Source organism: Cyclopterus lumpus, chromosome 1 (assembly GCF_009769545.1).
Source record: "Cyclopterus lumpus isolate fCycLum1 chromosome 1, fCycLum1.pri, whole genome shotgun sequence".
NCBI lineage: Eukaryota > Metazoa > Chordata > Actinopteri > Perciformes > Cyclopteridae > Cyclopterus > Cyclopterus lumpus.
Genome location: NC_046966.1, coordinates 26,971,337 through 26,991,336, shown reverse-complemented (window position 1 = coordinate 26,991,336; position 20,000 = coordinate 26,971,337). Strand labels below are relative to the sequence as shown.

Below are 20,000 nucleotides of genomic sequence, written 5' to 3'. Positions count from 1 at the left end.
ACTAGGTGATCAAGTGATCAAGTGACTAGGTGATCAGGTGATCAAATGATCAGGTGACTAGGTGATCAAATGATCAGGTGACTAGGTGATCAAGTGATCAGGTGATCAAATGATCAGGTGACTAGGTGATCAAATGATCAGGTGACTAGGTGATCAAATGATCAGGTGACCAGGCGATCATGACTGATACTTCCCGTCTGACCTGAACCAGCAGCGTCATCGGTCCACTCTTGTCGATCTCGAGGATTTCTCCGTTCTTGGTTCCCAGCAGGATGTGGCCGTGACCCAGAGTGATGGCTCTGATGGACGGGTTGTCCTCCAGCAGCAGACCTGACCCACCAACCAGACCATCAGAACGCTTTAGTCATTAGATTCTCTTGTATTGTGTATTATGTTGATTCACCTTGTGTCGCAGATTTCACTGTGACTTTAAAGTTAATTGTTTCTGATGCTAACGGAGATGAACCCTTTGAAGCTGATCAGTTGTTCTAAGTCTTTATCAGATCACATGTAGTCAGAGTGTGTCCATTATCAGAGTCTGACTGATCTGAGATCAGTTGCATGGATGAACTTCAGAAACATGAGGATTCTTGTTCTGTTCGTCTCTAGATGGATCCATTCTCCCTACGAGATCCTTTCAGCTGTTTGTATTCTCAATCGCATTCGTTATCTTACTACATGAGATCATAGCTGAGGGTCTGAAGGCAAACTGGTGGATCCAGACCTTTGTCTTTTGGCTCAGCTCCCTCGTCTCCACAACGGTCCGGTACAACGTCTTCCTCACTGCTGAAACTGAACCTCCATCTCAACAAGACCCAGAGGTACTCAAACTCCCCTCTTGGGGCAGAGATTCCCTCCCTCCCGGAACTTAGACCTGGAGGTTCAGACTAACCGCTCCGGTGCTGCTGAAGGTCCCGTTCTGAAGAAGCCAACAGAACCACATCATCTGCAAAGAGACAGTTCTGAGGTCCTCGAACCGGACCTTCTCCTCCCCCCAGCTGGGCCCTGAATCCATGAAAACAGAATCGCGGACAAGAGACTACCTCGGCCAACTAGTTCTCTCTTTAGTCATACAAGGACCAGATGGCTCGTTGCAACCACCCAGGTACCCCGCATTACCACAGTACGGTAGGTAGGACTCCACAGGCAACGTGATCACGAGCCTTCTTTAAGTTTACTAAACACATGTAGACTGGATGAGCCCACTATCAGACCGACCATGGTACAGAGCTGGTCCTCATCGACCTGCCGCCCGGCTCACACTGCACCTGAACCCAACGCCTATCCAGTGAGTGGTGGACCCACGGAGCGGCGACTTCATGTAGCTTTGTGGGGCTGGTCTGGGGGACCATCAAAGTAGTGCACAGTGAATCATGAAAAGGAAAAGCCAGTGAGACCTTTGGAAGACGGAGACAGAGCAGATCTCTTGATGGCGTACGTCTTCAGACACCTCTCGAACATGTCGTCCCAGAGCTCCACGACGCCGTCCTTCCCCCCCGTCACGAAACCCTGGACAATGAATGCCACACAGGAAACATCACTGATCTTCTTCATCAACTATATCAGAGAGTTTATTAACATCAACATTATCAAAAGACCTGCCGATAACAAAACTCTAAATAAAATCTCAGTTTGTAAAGCAACAAAAGTAAAATCATATTTTATTTCAATGTTTGCAAGAATGAAAATTCTACTGCCGAATAATTTCTCGGATTATAATAATCCACTCAATGTGTCAGTGTCAATGTAAAAATGAAAAGTCTGGGAACTATATTTTAACTTATAGTATTAATATAATTGTGACCAAAATTACAACATAAACCAATAATGACAATTTGATTTTGTTGCATTATGACAAAATCTAAAAAAAGGACTATTAGTATAAACAAAGAAGTGATGGGTGTACCAGGTGACAAAGGTGTAACAAGTTTACCAGGTGACCCAGGTGTACTAGGTATTCCAGGTGACCCAGGTGTACCAAGTGTACCAGGTGACCCAGGTGTACTAGGTATTCCAGGTGACCCAGGTGTACCAAGTGTACCAGGTGACCCAGGTGGACCACGTTTACGAGGTGACCCAGGTGGACCACGTTTACCAGGTGACCCGAGTGTACCAGGTATCCCAGGTGACCCAGGTGTACCAAGTGTACCAGGTGACCCAGGTGTACCACGTTTACCAGGTGACCCGAGTGTACCAGGTATCCCAGGTGACCCAGGTGTACCAAGTGTACCAGGTGACCCAGGTGGACCACGTTTACCAGGTGACCCAGGTGGACCACGTTTACCAGGTGACCCGAGTGTACTAGGTATCCCAGGTGACCCAGGTGTACCACGTTTACGAGGTGACCCGAGTGTACTAGGTATCCCAGGTGTACCAAGTGTACCAGGTGACCCAGGTGTACCACGTTTACCAGGTGACCCGAGTGTACCAGGTATCCCAGGTGACCCAGGTGTACCAAGTGTACCAGGTGACCCAGATGGACCACGTTTACCAGGTGACCCGAGTGTACCAGGTATCCCAGGTGACCCGAGTGTACCAAGTGTACCAGGTGACCCAGGTGTACCACGTTTACCAGGTGACCCGAGTGTACCAGGTATCCCAGGTGACCCAGGTGGACCACGTTTACCAGGTGACCCAGGTGTACCACGTTTACCAGGTGACCCAGGTGTACCACGTTTACGAGGTGACCCGAGTGTACTAGGTATCCCAGGTGACCCAGGTGTACCAAGTGTACCAGGTGACCCAGGTATACCACGTTTACCAGGTGACCCGAGTGTACCAGGTATCCCAGGTGACCCAGGTGTACCAAGTGTACCAGGTGACCCAGGTGTACCACGTTTACCAGGTGACCTGAGTGTACCAGGTATCACAGTTGTACCAGGTGACCCAGGATAACCAGGTGTTACCTTGTCCAGGGAGCACATGGCGAACACGGGGCCGTCGTGGGCTTTGATGGTCTTGATGAGCGTTGTGTTCCTCCAGATGTAGACGTCTCCGTTTGTGGCTCCGGAGAAGACCAGGTCCTCCGACCGGCCGTAACACGCCGACATCATCGTCTCCTGCTTCCCCAGGTTCCCGAAGATCCCCCGTTTAAAGGTCAGACCACCACCTGCAGGACGATGATGCTTATTTATTAGTTTGGCTGCGGTGGAGACCAGAACGATGCTGATCCAGGTCTCTTTTGTTTATTATTAAAACTAATATTACCTTTTTCTCGAGACTAAAATGTAGTTTAGAAAATTAAAAACGAAATCCAAATCTCTTTGTATGTTTTATATTATAGATTATTCTATAGTATTGATTGACCAGGATACAGCGGCAGGTTAAACTGAAATGTTTCATTTAATCTGATAGAAGGTTTGACTAACCACAATGTGGGCGGAGCCAGACGCTGTTGTCTCTGGACCTCAAACCGATAGATCTGTTTTTTTACATTTTAACGGAGCTCTTTTATTCATTCAGCTCATTTTTCAAAAGCTTTCACTTAATTTAACATTAAACCTCATTTATTTTCTAATGCAGACATTATTTTACTTTAAACGAGATTTATTTATTTTCCACTGTTTGTTTGCTTAGTGATGAAGATGAGGAGGAGGAGGATGAACAACAGGAGGATTACCTGAATGTTGCCAGAACTTGATGTGTTTCATGCCGACCGTCACCAGCTTGTCCATCCTGAACGGGTTACTCTTCACCACGAAGGTTTTGTCTTTATGACCCCTGAAGGACAGAGAAGTTATATTTCATCATTGTCATCAACACACAACATGTTGGTCTCACTTCCTGTCACTTCCTACAATCTTTAAAATCAATAATTCACTCCAGTTTTTCCCTCATAATCCACACTAGTGAGTATCTGTATGTGTGATGTCAGAGTCAGAATAAGATCAGTGGGATGATGATGAAAGAATGAGAGTCCAAATGTGAACAAACTGAATATCAGAAGACTTTGTGAAGTTTTCTCTAAATTAATTGTTCAGGTTTTGTTCAGGTGTGAGCAGCAGACAGACAGGTGTGAGCAGCAGACAGACAGGTGTCAGGTGTACCTGGCCTTGGCCAGTCGCTCTCCTTTCTTCCAGTCCCAGATGACGATGGAGTGAAATTCATCAATTCCAACCGAGACCAAACTCTTCCCGTCCGCTGAGAGACAGAGACACAAAGACACAGAGAGACAAAGAGACCGAGACAAAGATACAGAGACACAGAGAGACAAAGACACAGAGAGACAAAGACACAGAGAGACAAAGAGACCGAGACAAAGATACAGAGACACAGAGAGACAAAGACACAGAGAGACAAAGAGACAGAGAGACAAAGATACAGAGAGACAAAGAGACACAGACACAGAGAGAAAGACACAAAGATACAGAGAGACAGAGACACAGAGAGACAGAGAGAAAGACACAAAGATACAGAGAGACAGAGAGACAAAGATACAGAGAGACAGAGACACAGAGAGACAGAGAGACAAAGAGACAGAGACACAGAGAGACAAAGATACAGAGAGACAAAGAGACAGAGACACAGAGAGAAAGACACAAAGATACAAAGATACAGAGAGACAGAGAGACAAAGATACAGAGAGACAGAGACACAGAGAGACAGAGAGAAAGACACAAATATACAGAGAGACAGAGAGACAAAGATACAGAGAGACAAAGATACAGAGAGAAAGATACAGAGAGACAAAGATACAGAGAGACAAAGATACAGAGAGACAAAGATACAGAGAGAAAGATACAGAGAGACAAAGATACAGAGAGACAAAGATACAGAGAGACACAGATACAGAGAGACACAGATACAGAGAGATAGAGAGACAGAGACAAAACAACAGAAAAACAGAGAGACAAGATACAAGAGACAGAAGGAGACATTAGCATTGACACAACCTCACACACAGAGACTTGATTCTATATAAACAAAGTTTAAGATAAAATAAGATCATTTATGAGTCCTGCAGTGGGGAAGTGTACATGATTACAGTGCACACAAACAACAGCTTATGCTTTACATGAGGTGCTTCAGGGACGGGAGTGTACCTGTGAACTCCAGGGCACACACTCCTCTGCTGTGGTGTCCCTTTAGCAGAGACAGACACTTCAGGGTCTGGAGGTCCCAGACGTGGACAGCCGGATCTCTGCCCACCTGAACACACAGACAGCCAATCAGAAACACTCTCGGTCTGTCTGACGGTAACATGCTGGCTTCTGATTGGCCGGGCGTACCTGTGCGGAGGCCACGTAGTCTTTAAGCGGGTGGACGGTGAGGCTGAGGATGTCGTCGTCGTGGCCGAGGTAAAACCTCTGACTGTGCTGCTGCCGGTTGTAGACGACGGCAACGGCGGCCACGTGGTACACAACCTCCCCCGTCTGACTGTAGAACAGGTTGTTCCGACAGTCAAAGCCCCGATACCTGCAGGAAACAGCACCGCCACAATAAAGGACCCAACAGGTTGTTCCGACAGTCAAAGCCCCGATACCCGCAGGAAACAGCACCGCCACAATAAAGGACCCAACAGGTTGTTCCGACAGTCAAAGCCCCGATACCCGCAGGAAACAGCACCGCCACAATAAAGGACCCAACAGGTTGTTCCGACAGTCAAAGCCCCGATACCCGCAGGAAACAGCACCGCCACAATAAAGGACCCAACAGGTTGTTCCGACAGTCAAAGCCCCGATACCTGCAGGAAACAGCACCGCCACAATAAAGGACCCAACAGGTTGTTCCGACAGTCAAAGCCCCGATACCCGCAGGAAACAGCACCGCCACAATAAAGGACCCAACAGGTTGTTCCGACAGTCAAAGCCCCGATACCCGCAGGAAACAGCACCGCCACAATAAAGGACCCAACAGGTTGTTAACTCATTATATGAACAAAGTTAATTACAATTAACTATATAATTTCTACAGGAGAGAACAATAATAATTTCCCCCGTTATTTACATTTGATCGTCTGTTTTTACCCGTGAACAAACTGCAGACGAAGCCCCTCCTCCGGAGCTTTCTGACGCTTCAGTGAACCAATCAGCTTGTTCCTCAGCTGAGGCAGGTCCTCCTTATACACCTGCAGACAGACACAGGTGAGTCCGAAAGACAGACAGACAGGTCATCGACAGATCGTTGCTGGTGTGTTTGAGGTCACCTGACGCTGGTAGCTGGTCTGAGCTTCCTGTTCAATGTCCGAGTCGAGCTCCGGGACGTCCGAAACGTCAGAGTCCGACTCTCCGCTGTTGGAGTCGGCGTAACCCTCTGAACACACCGACCAGGAAAACACCTCATACATCATACTTTTATATATTTAAACTTTAGTTTTTCAGTAAACTGGGAAGATGTATCTGTCTTTCTATGTGTGCAGTCCAAATAGCTCTTACGGGATAATCAATAGCAATGTTCGACATCTAAAGAGACAATAATACTAATAACAGATGGTCAGTCAGTGTTTACTGGATATGACACACTATTGTAAAAAGAGGGGCTTAGGGATAACAAATGTTAAATTACTGACCAAACATGATAATGTACCCCCCCCCACGACCATTGTCATGGATGACAATGGTCGTGGAGTTCTGGTAATTTAACGATTTTGAACCAAGGATAATTAATAATGTGTTGGTGGTGCTGTATGGTAATCTAGGGAGGACAAATAAGTATACAAATGGTGCAATAGTGGCTGGTAATAGAAATTTAGGGAAAACGAATGAAGAGTTTATAGATTACAGATGTTGGATCGTGTTTTACAGATGTCAAAACGAATGGTAACTCATACCATTTGTTTGTTTACAGATGAGATTCACGGTCCATGTCCAGATGTTTATTTATTATTAACAGATAGCAGTTGTTGGATAACAATGGTGATCTAAGGGAGTCATAAATAGTAATCTGCAGATGATAAACTTAGGATAACAAACGATACTGTCACAGATTGTGATTTAAGGATAACCAATGGAGCCACAGGATTTTAGGGATTCCAGTCTGGTCCTCGGAGGGTTTGTTGGTTCACCACAGTAGTGAATGTTGGCGTTACCTTGGAGGAGGGGCTCCAGGACGCCGTTCATGACGCCCTCAGGCAGGAACCTCCACTGGAACACAGCATGGTCGGCTCCGCCGGTGCTGACGACCCACTGCAAGTCGTTGGACCAACGGACATTCGTCACATGGGCAGAGTGACCGATGTACTTCTTGAATTTGGCACCTGTTTGAGGACAAAGAGAAACAACTCACGGATGTTCTGCTACTGAGGGGGGCAGTGGCACTTCATACAGTTTGAATCCTGAACCATCAAATGGGTTACGGTTCTCCTTTAAACGTTTGAAAGTATTTCACATTATAAATAACTCAAGAATTAAGAGTGGCCCTACAACTGTTGACACATTAGCAAGTAGGAGGGACAGTTCAGTCCCATCAACTCTAGGTTCACCCACCTTTCTTGAGGCAGGGGAATCTGAAGAGTTTGAGAAGGCCAAGGTCGTCTCCGGTCACCAGCACGGCGCTGTTGTAGTTGGCGTCCACAGAGTTCACGTTGGAGGCATTGGAGTATTTGGGCCAGATGCCGTTCACCTCTGGACCGATGACACCTGTCCATGTCATCCAGTGGATCCCCTTTGCCTCCTCTTTAGGAACCAGCTTCCCCGCTGCAGGACCAGGAGGATTCAAAAAGGTCAGAAGGTCAGATCCTAGTCGGGACAGGTAAGTCCCAAGTCAGGTCCCAGTCCGGACAGGTAAGTCCCAAGTCAGGTCCCAGTCTAGACATGTAAGTCCCAAGTCAGGTCCCAGTCTAGACAGGTAAGTCCCAAGTCAGGTCCCAGTCTAGACAAGTAAGTCCCAAGTCAGGTCCCAGTCTGGACAGGTAAGTCCCAAGTCAGGTCCCAGTCTGGACAGGTAAGTCCCAAGTCAGGTCCCAGTCTAGACAAGTAAGTCCCAAGTCAGGTCCCAGTCTGGACAGGTAAGTCCCAAGTCAGGTCCCAGTCTGGACAGGTAAGTCCCAAGTCAGGTCCCAGTCTAGACAGGTAAGTCCCAAGTCAGGTCCCAGTCCAGACAGGTAAGTCCCAAGTCAGGTCCCAGTCTAGACATGTAAGTCCCAAGTCAGGTCCCAGTCTGGACAGGTAAGTCCCAAGTCAGGTCCCAGTCTGGACAGGTAAGTCCCAAGTCAGGTCCCAGTCTAGACAAGTAAGTCCCAAGTCAGGTCCCAGTCTGGACAGGTAAGTCCCAAGTCAGGTCCCAGTCTGGACAGGTAAGTCCCAAGTCAGGTCCCAGTCTAGACAGGTAAGTCCCAAGTCAGGTCCCAGTCCAGACAGGTAAGTCCCAAGTCAGGTCCCAGTCTAGACAAGTAAGTCCCAAGTCAGGTCCCAGTCTAGACAAGTAAGTCCCAAGTCAGGTCCCAGTCTGGACAGGTAAGTCCCAAGTCAGGTCCCAGTCTAGACAAGTAAGTCCCAAGTCAGGTCCCAGTCTAGACAAGTAAGTCCCAAGTCAGGTCCCAGTCTAGACAAGTAAGTCCCAAGTCAGGTCCCAGTCTATACAGGTAAGTCCCAAGTCAGGTCCCAGTCTATACAGGTAAGTCCCAAGTCAGGTCCCAGTCTAGACAAGTAAGTCCCAAGTCAGGTCCCAGTCTATACAGGTAAGTCCCAAGTCAGGTCCCAGTCTGGACAGGTAAGTCCCAAGTCAGGTCCCAGTCCGGACAGGTAAGTCCCAAGTCAGGTCCCAGTCTAGACATGTAAGTCCCAAGTCAGGTCCCAGTCTAGACAGGTAAGTCCCAAGTCAGGTCCCAGTCTAGACAAGTAAGTCCCAAGTCAGGTCCCAGTCTGGACAGGTAAGTCCCAAGTCAGGTCCCAGTCTGGACAGGTAAGTCCCAAGTCAGGTCCCAGTCTAGACAAGTAAGTCCCAAGTCAGGTCCCAGTCTGGACAGGTAAATCCCAAGTCAGGTCCCAGTCTGGACAGGTAAGTCCCAAGTCAGGTCCCAGTCTAGACAGGTAAGTCCCAAGTCAGGTCCCAGTCCAGACAGGTAAGTCCCAAGTCAGGTCCCAGTCTAGACATGTAAGTCCCAAGTCAGGTCCCAGTCTGGACAGGTAAGTCCCAAGTCAGGTCCCAGTCTGGACAGGTAAGTCCCAAGTCAGGTCCCAGTCTAGACAAGTAAGTCCCAAGTCAGGTCCCAGTCTGGACAGGTAAGTCCCAAGTCAGGTCCCAGTCTGGACAGGTAAGTCCCAAGTCAGGTCCCAGTCTAGACAGGTAAGTCCCAAGTCAGGTCCCAGTCAAGACAGGTAAGTCCCAAGTCAGGTCCCAGTCTAGACAAGTAAGTCCCAAGTCAGGTCCCAGTCTGGACAGGTAAGTCCCAAGTCAGGTCCCAGTCTAGACAAGTAAGTCCCAAGTCAGGTCCCAGTCTTGACATGTAAGTCCCAAGTCAGGTCCCAGTCTAGACAAGTAAGTCCCAAGTCAGGTCCCAGTCTATACAGGTAAGTCCCAAGTCAGGTCCCAGTCTAGACAAGTAAGTCCCAAGTCAGGTCCCAGTCTGGACAGGTAAGTCCCAAGTCAGGTCCCAGTCTAGACAAGTAAGTCCCAAGTCAGGTCCCAGTCTAGACAAGTAAGTCCCAAGTCAGGTCCCAGTCTAGACAAGTAAGTCCCAAGTCAGGTCCCAGTCTATACAGGTAAGTCCCAAGTCAGGTCCCAGTCTATACAGGTAAGTCCCAAGTCAGGTCCCAGTCTAGACAAGTAAGTCCCAAGTCAGGTCCCAGTCTATACAGGTAAGTCCCAAGTCAGGTCCCAGTCTGGACAGGTAAGTCCCAAGTCAGGTCCCAGTCTAGACAAGTAAGTCCCAAGTCAGGTCCCAGTCTAGACAAGTAAGTCCCAAGTCAGGTCCCAGTCTGGACAGGTAAGTCCCAAGTCAGGTCCCAGTCTAGACAGGTAAGTCCCAAGTCAGGTCCCAGTCCAGACAGGTAAGTCCCAAGTCAGGTCCCAGTCTAGACAAGTAAGTCCCAAGTCAGGTCCCAGTCTGGACAGGTAAGTCCCAAGTCAGGTCCCAGTCTAGACAAGTAAGTCCCAAGTCAGGTCCCAGTCTAGACAAGTAAGTCCCAAGTCAGGTCCCAGTCTAGACAAGTAAGTCCCAAGTCAGGTCCCAGTCTATACAGGTAAGTCCCAAGTCAGGTCCCAGTCTAGACAAGTAAGTCCCAAGTCAGGTCCCAGTCTGGACAGGTAAGTCCCAAGTCAGGTCCCAGTCTAGACAAGTAAGTCCCAAGTCAGGTCCCAGTCTAGACAAGTAAGTCCCAAGTCAGGTCCCAGTCTAGACAAGTAAGTCCCAAGTCAGGTCCCAGTCTATACAGGTAAGTCCCAAGTCAGGTCCCAGTCTATACAGGTAAGTCCCAAGTCAGGTCCCAGTCTAGACAAGTAAGTCCCAAGTCAGGTCCCAGTCTATACAGGTAAGTCCCAAGTCAGGTCCCAGTCTGGACAGGTAAGTCCCAAGTCAGGTCCCAGTCTAGACAAGTAAGTCCCAAGTCAGGTCCCAGTCTAGACAAGTAAGTCCCAAGTCAGGTCCCAGTCTATACAGGTAAGTCCCAACGTACTACTTGAATAACTCTGAGACAATGATGTCAAAGTCAATTTGAGTTGCAGTGTGCTGCAGCATCAGAAGGTACCTGGCATCCTGTAGAAGAGCCGCTCTCCGGTGCCGTCGTTGGTCTGCAGGAAGCGGCTATCGACCGACCAGTCCAGGTGGGTGATGAAGGAGATGGAGCGGCTGCACTCACCCATCTTCTTGTAACGCTGAGCGACGGCGTACACGTCCACCATCCCATCGTTTGATCCCACCGCCAGGAAGGAACCATCTGGTGAAAACTTCAGCTCATGTATTACTTCCTTCCTGTCCTTGATGTGCACAACCTCTGTCATGTCCCTGAAGAAAAAAAGCTTGTTACCTCAAGTTCCTCAATTCAATTAAACCTTAATCGGAGGTTTTGAACAAATGCTATTAAATTGTCATGTTATTCTTCCAACCAGAAGTGTTTCAGGTCACAAACTATGGCAACCATGCATCCAAGTGTACCAATTAGCCTGATGTATCACATACTTTATCATCTGCTCAGGGATATACTTTCAACCAATGTAGCTGTTTGGTTAATTCTAAACATCCATGATGTTTAATCCAAGATATAACAAGGCTGGTTGAACTAGTTTACTTTCAACACCATCCTTAGGCCCGAATATGGGAGGTCACCTGACACGCAGCACGGTGAAGGATCCGTCCTTCATGCCCAGAGCAAGCTGAGAGCCATCATTGTTGAAGGAAACACTGCGGACAGATTCCTCCATGTTACAGCGAGCAAGCAGAGTGTGGTCAGGAAGACTCCACAGCCTGAGAGACAGACAGGGGAGAGACAGACAGCTGAGAGGTGAACTCAGAGGATTAGCAGCCTGAGAGTTGTGGCGGTATTGGTGGGTCAGACCAACCTGACAGAGCGGTCGTCACTCCCTGTAACCGCGACCGGTTGTTTGGGGTGCAGGTCTAGCGCCCAGAGCTCGCCCTCGCTGTGACCCTGCATCAGCAGAACCGGTTTGTCGCGCTCTCTCACCATGACCTCGAAGATCTCGCTGTCCTGCGTCCCTGCCAGGATCCTGTCGGCCTTCCAGCAAACACTGCGGATAGACAAACCTGAAACAAAGAGCAAACCTGACTGAAACAGGAAACACACCTGAAAATGGCCGCCGTGTGAATATGGTGAATCGAGGCCAGAGTTTCCCCATTGGCTGTTCGTCTTTAAGGAGGAAACTCCCACAACCAACCGACCAACGGTGTGACTTCATCACATAATAACTGCTAACAAACCTTTGTACCCCTGCTCGGCCTCTCTAAGGTCGATCTTGGTGATGGGTTTGAAATCGACGTCCCACAGTCGGATGCAGCCGTCCCTTCCTCCCGTGGCGAATCCTTCTTCACAGGAGTGCATGCTGAAGATCCCTGCCTGAACAACACGTAGAAACAACAATCCCCATCAGCCGTCATCATGTCACAAACTGATGGAGTCTGCACTGACGATCTCCAATCTTAATGCTGGAGTTGTACAAGACATTAAGGACATCCATGAATCCAGAACGAGGACAAAGACGTTGGAAATTTGAATTGATTTCTTGCAAATGTGACCTTTAGATTCCGATTTCTTTTCAACCCATGTTCTCAGAGATTCAGAATCCTTCCATGTGGCAACTAACTATATTACAGATGAGAACATATTCTGAACGCTGCAGAGTGACTGACTCTCTCTCTCTTTGTGTTCTATCTCTGAACTAAACATTTACTGTCACAGCAGGCTTAGTCCGTCACTCCACACAGGAGTCTGGCCCTTAAGAAGATGATGACATGTGAGGGGTCCTACTCTGAATACATGGATGGACGTTACAATGGACATTTACAACATGGAGAAGAAAACAACAACTACAAACTGGAACAATGTTTGGCATATTGGGAAACATGGGTTACATATGTAACACCCCATAGACCTGATTTTATTTTCATAAATCAATGAATGTACAATTGAGGTTAGATCACTCCCTAGGGATCCTCCTCTGTTGCTCTCCTGAAGGTTTCTTCCCTTTTTTCCCTGTCAAAGGTTATTTTTGGGGAGTTTTTCCTGATCGATGTGAGGTCAAAGGTCAGGGATGTCGTATGTGTACAGATTGTAAAGCCCTCTGAGGCAAATTTGTAATTTTTGATATTGGGCTATACAAAATAAACTGAATTGAATTGGACCGGCGGATTGCTCCCTCCAGGTGGGGACAAACTGCCTACCCCAAGCGAAGGAGTTCAAGTATCTCGGGGTCTTGTTCACGAGTGAGGGTAAGGTGGAGCGGGAGGTCGACATGCGGATCGGTGCGGCTGCAGCAGTAAAACAGGCGCTGTACCGGTCCGTCTTAGTGAAGAGGGAGCTGAGCCGGAAGGCAAAGCTCTCCATTTACTGGTCGGTCTACGTTCCAACCCTCACCTATGGTCACGAACTCTGGGTCGTGACCGAAAGAACGAGATCTCGGATACAAGCGGCCGAAATGAGCTTCCTCCGTAGGGTGGCCGGGCTCAGCCTTAGAGATAGGGTAAGGAGCTCGGACATCAGGGGGGAGCTCGGAGTCGAGTCGCTGCTCCTTCGTGTCCAAAGGAGTCAGCTGAGGTGGTTCATCTAGTCAGGATGCCTCCTGGACGCCTCCCATTAGAGGTTTTCCGGGCACGTCCAACTGGTAGGAGGCCCCGGGGAAGACCGAGGACACGCTGGAGGGATTATATCTCCCGGCTGGCCTTGGAACGCCTCGGGATCCCCCAGAATGAGCTGGAAAGTGTTGCGGGTGAGAGGGAAGCCTGGGTCGGCCTGCTGAACCTGCTGCCACCGCGACCCGACCCCGGATAAGAGCTGATCATGGATGGATGGATGAATTGGACATTGTTTTCTTTTTCTTTTTTGTTTCATTCTGTCTCTTTTTTGTTGTTTATTCTATGTTTTACACATCTTGCTCTATATTTGCATAACTAAAATGAGCATGTGGTATATACTCAGCTTCCTTAGAAGCTCGGCGTCCGACATACCGTTCCACATGTGTTTCCGGTCAGGGTCCCCCTCAAAGAATGCCCTTTGACCTGTTGGAGGAAGGGTCTGTTTCTGCGTGACGTTATGTGATCTCCAAATCTTGAAATATGATACTCCTTCCTGTGTCTGGAAGGTACGTGTTTAGATTGGGGGTTCCTGAGTGACGTTCTCAAGTTTTGGTCAAAACAAACTGGCCCTATATAACCGTCGTCCCTTGCACTGGACAGCAGTTCTTCATATTTGGCTGAGAAGTTTCTCCGAGCGATCTAGACGCTTGTTCCGACCTGTGATTCCTGCCTGTAATAAACTTTATTATGCCAGAAAGAACAGTGTCCGCGGAGGTACCTTCATCCTCATTCTTCAACATCACTGCCGCTTGAAAGATACGACAAGCATCATCTAAAAATCTGCACATGCAATGTCAATTGTCTGAAAGACATCTGTAAATGTCCAATTGATGCCTACTATCAATAAAAGAATAAAGAAGGTAATGAGGTTATCTGATACTCACCCCATGTGCAGCCTGAACGGTTCGGACCAGAGTGATTCCTCTCCACACGTACACGTCTCCGTTCAGAGCTCCGGAGTACGTCAGCTCCTCTTTGGCTGCAGAAACACACAGGATGGTCTGCAGGTCGCCCGTCTTCCCAAAGATGCCTCTCTTTGGAGTCAGAGCATTCCCACACAGAGTCCAGAACTACAGACACAAACAATCATTATGATTATTGTCATTTCAGCGACCGTCGTCATGTTTATGTATGTGTTTATGATCAAAACATAGTCAACCACCAGATCATTGTATCGCTTCAAATCTTAACAAGACTGAACATATCTATATGAAACACCACATAGCCTGATCCCTACTGTTAACCTGATTAGATCTCATGATCCCTACTGTTAACCTGATTAGATCTCATGATCCCTACTGTTAACCTGATTAGATCTCATGATCCCTACTGTTAACCTGTTTAGATCTCATGATCCCTACTGTTAACCTGATTAGATCTCATGATCCCTACTGTTAACCTGATTAGATCTCATGATCCCTACTGTTAACCTGATTAGATCTCATGATCCCTATTGTTAACCTGATTAGATCTCATGATCCCTACTGTTAACCTGATTAGATCTCATGATCCCTACTGTTAACATGATTAGATCTCAAGATCCATACTGTTAACCTGATTAGATCTCATGATCCCTACTGTTAACCTGATTAGATCTCATGATCCCTACTGTTAACCTGATTAGATCTCATGATCTATAATGTTAACCTGATTAGATCTCATGATCCCTACTGTTAACCTGATTAGATCTCATGATCCCTACTGTTAACCTGATTAGATCTCATGATCCCTATTGTTAACCTGATTAGATCTCATGATCCCTACTGTTAACCTGATTAGATCTCATGATCCCTACTGTTAACCTGATTAGATCTCATGATCCCTACTGTTAACCTGATTAGATCTCATGATCTATAATGTTAACCTGATTAGATCTCATGATCCCTACTGTTAACCTGATTAGATATCATGATCCCTACGGTTAACCTGATTAGATCTCATGATCCCTACTGTTAACCTGATGAGATCTCATGATCCCTACTGTTAACCTGATTAGATCTCATGATCCCTACTGTTAACCTGATTAGATCTCATGATCCCTACTGTTAACCCGTTTAGATCTTATGATCCCTATTGTTAAACTTTTAGATCTCATGATCTATAATGTTAATCTGTTTAGATGTCATGATCCCCACTGTTAACCTGTTTAGATCTTATCATCCCTACTGTTAATCTGTTAAGATAGTATGACCCCTACTGTTAATGTGGCACCCTGGATATTTTAACATTATTTTCAGAATTATTATTGTATTATATTGTGTTAGTACGTTGCCCCCCGCCACCATTATATTCTGGTTATTATAATTTAAAAAGCTTTGTGTAACTTTTAAACTCAACTGCTTTCACCTAAAGTAGCTGCAGGGCGATACTCATTCTCGCCAATAGGTGGCAGTAGCACTTATTGTAAGTCGCTTTGGATAAAAGCGTCAGCTAAATGACATGTAATGTAATGTAATGTAATGTAGCGTTTTTTGGCATGACTGGCGCTGTAATTCTTGTCTAAAACAAGCAAGTTAAATCAGCCGTAAGAAAGACAGTTGAGATATGAAGCAGAAATACATTTGAGACCGTCTAGGTGTGTTCACAGGTGCGCCATATCCATTTAAATTAAGTTGGCTCGCTTTTGCGGTGCCATGTTTTGATGGTTATTAAGTGTTTAGTACTGAAAGAGAAGACAGCTAACTAAAGCTAGCATCAGTAGCTAAAGGAGGCCATTTGCGTGCTAACGTTTTAGCGACATGGTAGCGCCAGTAACCTGGCCTGAGAATTGCATTGTCCCATGTAAGATTATATACAGATACATGTTGTGTCCTGTTACATATAAAGAGTAATGTGTTGGGCTGCATATTTTCAGGTTGTGTGTTCACAATTCATGAAATGCTTGTCTAAAACAAGCAAGTTAGACCAACCAGAAAGAAAGTGAGATACGAAGAAGAGATTCATTTGAGAGCGTCTTGTTGTATTGAATGGAGATTGTCATCATTCAGTGTCTAACCATAACATGTTTAGATCTTCCTTCTGTTATATTTGCACATGTGTTTGTATTAAAACTGCTGCACAGCAAATTCCCTCTGGATACATTCTGTTTTTAGACTCTTCTTAATCAAGCACTCTAAACAAACACATTATTGATTCAAATTATGCTTGAAACTGCATCTGTCTGACCTTGATGTGTTTGACTCCACAGCTCACCAGACGGTTGGACTGGAATGGATCCCAGGCCACATCAAAGATCTGCAGGAAACAAAGTACAATTTATTTCTTCAGCGCCTTTCGAAACCAGAGTTACTAGTGTTATGAGAGGTACCAGTGATATGAGAGGTACCAGAAGGACTATTACATTACATTACATTTCATGTCATTTAGCTGACGCTTTCATCCAAAGCGACTTACAATAAGTGCAATAAACCATGAGTTTAAACTTAGAACAACAAGAATCAAGCAAGTACAATTTCTTCAAAAAGTTAAACTACAAAGTGCTATCAGTAAGAGACATTTAAGTGCTACCAAAGTGCTACTACGGCGCTACCTTCCCTATTCAAGGTATCGTCGAAAAATATGTGTTTTTAGTTTGCGACGGAAGATGTAGAGACTTTCTGCTGTCCTGATGTCAATGGGGAGCTCGTTCCACCAATGAGGAGCCAGCACAGCAAACAGTCGTGATTTTGTTGAGTGTTTAGCTCGAAGTGAAGGAGCTACAAGCAGATTGGCAGAAGCCGAGCGAAGTGAACGGGCTGGGGTGTGAGGTTAGACCATGTCCTGAATGTGAGGTTAGACCATGTCCTGGGTGTGAGGTTAGACCATGTCCTGGGTGTGAGGTTAGACCATGTCCTGGGTGTGAGGTTAGACCATGTCCTGGGTGTGAGGTTAGACCATGTCCTGGGTGTGAGGTTAGACCATGTCCTGGGTGTGAGGTTAGACCATGTCCTGGGTGTAGACCGGACCCGATCTGTTCGCAGCACGGTACGCAAGTACCAATGTTTTGAAGCAGATGCGGGCGGCCACCGGTAACCAGTGAAGGTCGCGGAGGAGCGGAGGATTGTGGGTAAATTTCGGTCGGTTGAAGACCAGTCGAGCAGCTGCATTCTGGATGAGCTGTAGAGGCCGAATGGCATTAGCAGGTAGACCTGCCAGGAGGGAGTTGCAATAGTCCAGCCGTGAGATGACCAGAGCCTGGACCAGAACCTGTGCCGCATTCTGAGTGAGAAGAGGTCATATTCTCCTGATGTTGTGCAGCATGTACCTACAGGAGCGTGTTATTGCGGTGATGTTGGCAGTCAGGGAGAGTTGACTGTCGAGTGTCACACCGAGGTTCGTGGCAGTCGATGTCGGAACCAGCACTGAGTTGTTGAAGGTGATAATCAGGTTGTGGGTGGGAGAGCCTTTTCCTGGAAGGAGGAGAAGTTCAGTCTTGTCCGGGTTCATTTTCAGGTGGTGTGCAGACATCCACTGAGAGATGTCAGTCAGACATCCACTGAGAGATGTCAATCAGACATCCACTGAGAGATGTCGGTCAGACATCCACTGAGAGATGTCAGTCAGACATCCACTAAGAGATGTCAGTCAGACATCCACTGAGAGATGTCAATCAGACATCCACTGAGAGATGTCGGTCAGACAGGCAGAGATTCGTGCTGCTACCTGTGTTTCAGATTGGGGAAACGAGAGGATCAGTTGGGTGTCGTCAGCATAGCTGTGGTAGGTGAAGCCATGCGAGCGAATGACAGAGCCGAGAGAGTTGGTGTACAGAGAGAAGAGAAGAGGACCAAGGACTGAGCCCTGAGGGACCCCAGTAGTCAGAGGACAAGGCTCAGACACAGATCCTCTCCAGGTTACCCGGTAAGAGCGGTCGGTGAGGTAGGATGAGAAGAGTGAGAGCGCGGTGCCTGAGATACCAGGTCCTGGAGGGAGGACATGAGGATCTGGTGGTTCACTGTGTCAAAGGCAGCGGAAAGGTCTAGAAGGATAAGGACAGAGGAGAGAGAGGCTGCTCTAGCAGTGTGAAGCTGCTCAGAGACGGCAAGGAGGGCAGTCTCTATTGAGTGGCCTGCCTTGAATCCAGACTGGTGGGGGTCTAGAAGGTTGTTACAGTGAAGAAAGGAGGAGACTTGTTTAAAGATAGCTCGCTCTAGAGTTTTGGAAAGGAAGGGGAGGAGAGAGACAGGTCTGTAGTTATTGACTTCGGACGGGTCAAGAGTGGGTTTCTTCAGGAGAAGGTTGACTTGCCTCCTTCAGAGAGTTAGGGAAACCTTCGGTTGAGAGGGAAGTGTTTATAAGATGTGTGAGAAAGGGAAGAAGGTCCGGCGCAGTAGACTGGACACAGGTACTAGTGTTATGTGAGGTGCCAGACACACCAAATATACTAGTGTTATGAGAGGTACCAAAGGTTCTAGTGTTATGAGAGGTACCAGAGATACTAGTTTTGTGAGAGGTACCAGAGATACCACAGGTACTAGTGTTATGAGAGGTGCCAGAGATACTAGTTTTGTGAGAGGTACCAGAGATACCACAGGTACTAGTGTTATGAGAGGTACCAGAGATACTAGTTTTGTGAGAGGTACCAGAGATACCACAGGTACTAGTGTTATGAGAGGTGCCAGACAGACCAGAGGCACTAGTGTTATGAGAGGTACCAGAGATACTGGTGTTTTAAAGAGGTACCAGTGGTATGACATGTACCAGAGATACCAGAGGTACTAGTGTTATGAGAGGTACCAGGGGTACTAGTGTTATGAGAGGTACCAGAGATACTAGTTTTGTGAGAGGTACCAGAGAAACCACATGTAATAGTGTTATGAGAGGTACCAGAGGTACTAGTGTTATAATAATAATACATTTTATTTGGAGGTTGCCTTTCAAGTCACCCACGGTCACCTTACAATAAAATAATACAGGATAAAAGCATGAAAGATAGAACATCAACATAAAAACAAGTGAAGTGCACAGGGTCCAGTTATAAAGAGTATGCCAGTTTGAACAGGTGAGTTTTGAGTTGAGACTTGAATGATGTGATGGAGTCTGATTGTCTTATGTGTGGGGGGAGGGAGTTCCAGAGCCTGGGTGCTGAGCAGCTGAAGGCTCGGGCACCCATGGTACTGAGGCGTGACGTGGGGATGGTTAGCAGTCCAGAAGAGGATGAGCGGAGGGTGCGGGAGGGAGTGTATTCCTGAAGGAGGTCGTAGAGGTAAGTGGGGGCTAGATTGTGGAGAGCGTTATAGGTGAGGAGAAGGTTTTTGTAGTAGATGCGGTATTGTACAGGAGTGATGTGGTCCGATGATTTGGTACAGGTATTGATCCGGGAGGCCGAGTTCTGAATGATTTGCAGTCTGTTGATGAGTTTGGTGGGGAGTCCGGTGAGGAGGGCATTGCAGTAGTCAATGCGGGATGTGACAAATGAGTGGACCAGGATTTCGGTGCTGGACTGGGTCAGTGATGGGTGGAGTCTGGAGATGTTGCGGAGGTGGAAGAATGCAGTCCGGGTAATGTTTTGAATATGAAGTACCAGGGGTACAAGTGTTATGAGAGGTACCAGAGATACTAGTGTTATGAGAGGTGACAGAGGTACTAGTTGTATGAGAGGTATCAGTGATATGAGAGGTACCCAAGGTACTAGTGTTATGAGAGGAACCAGAGGTACCAGTGATAAGAGAGGTACCAGAGTGACTAGTGTTACGAGAGGTACCAGTTATTTGAGAGGTACCAGAGATAAGAGAGGTACCAGAGGTACTAGTGTTATGAGAGGAACCAGAGGTACCAGTGATAAGAGAGGTACCAGAGTGACTAGTGTTACGAGAGGTACCAGTTATTTGAGAGGTAC

General features: G+C 47.1%; 1 protein-coding gene across 3 annotated transcripts in view; it reads right to left on the bottom strand.

The window, feature by feature from the left end:
- LOC117729201 (echinoderm microtubule-associated protein-like 6) overlaps window positions 1-20,000 on the bottom strand; it is a 45,805-nt gene that overhangs the window by 17,826 nt on the left and 7,979 nt on the right. For all 3 annotated transcript variants that reach the window (XM_034530059.1, XM_034530067.1, XM_034530075.1), the window contains exons 4-20: window positions 16,349-16,417; window positions 14,068-14,253; window positions 11,813-11,948; window positions 11,437-11,638; window positions 11,204-11,341; window positions 10,626-10,882; window positions 7,425-7,634; window positions 7,028-7,195; window positions 6,146-6,252; window positions 5,967-6,067; window positions 5,229-5,415; window positions 5,043-5,148; window positions 4,047-4,140; window positions 3,620-3,720; window positions 2,907-3,109; window positions 1,398-1,509; window positions 203-330 (exon numbers count right to left, since the gene is read on the bottom strand). In XM_034530059.1, coding sequence (XP_034385950.1) covers window positions 203-330; window positions 1,398-1,509; window positions 2,907-3,109; window positions 3,620-3,720; window positions 4,047-4,140; window positions 5,043-5,148; window positions 5,229-5,415; window positions 5,967-6,067; window positions 6,146-6,252; window positions 7,028-7,195; window positions 7,425-7,634; window positions 10,626-10,882; window positions 11,204-11,341; window positions 11,437-11,638; window positions 11,813-11,948; window positions 14,068-14,253; window positions 16,349-16,417 — 2,505 coding nt within the window. The remainder of the gene's footprint in view (window positions 1-202; window positions 331-1,397; window positions 1,510-2,906; window positions 3,110-3,619; window positions 3,721-4,046; window positions 4,141-5,042; window positions 5,149-5,228; window positions 5,416-5,966; window positions 6,068-6,145; window positions 6,253-7,027; window positions 7,196-7,424; window positions 7,635-10,625; window positions 10,883-11,203; window positions 11,342-11,436; window positions 11,639-11,812; window positions 11,949-14,067; window positions 14,254-16,348; window positions 16,418-20,000) is intronic.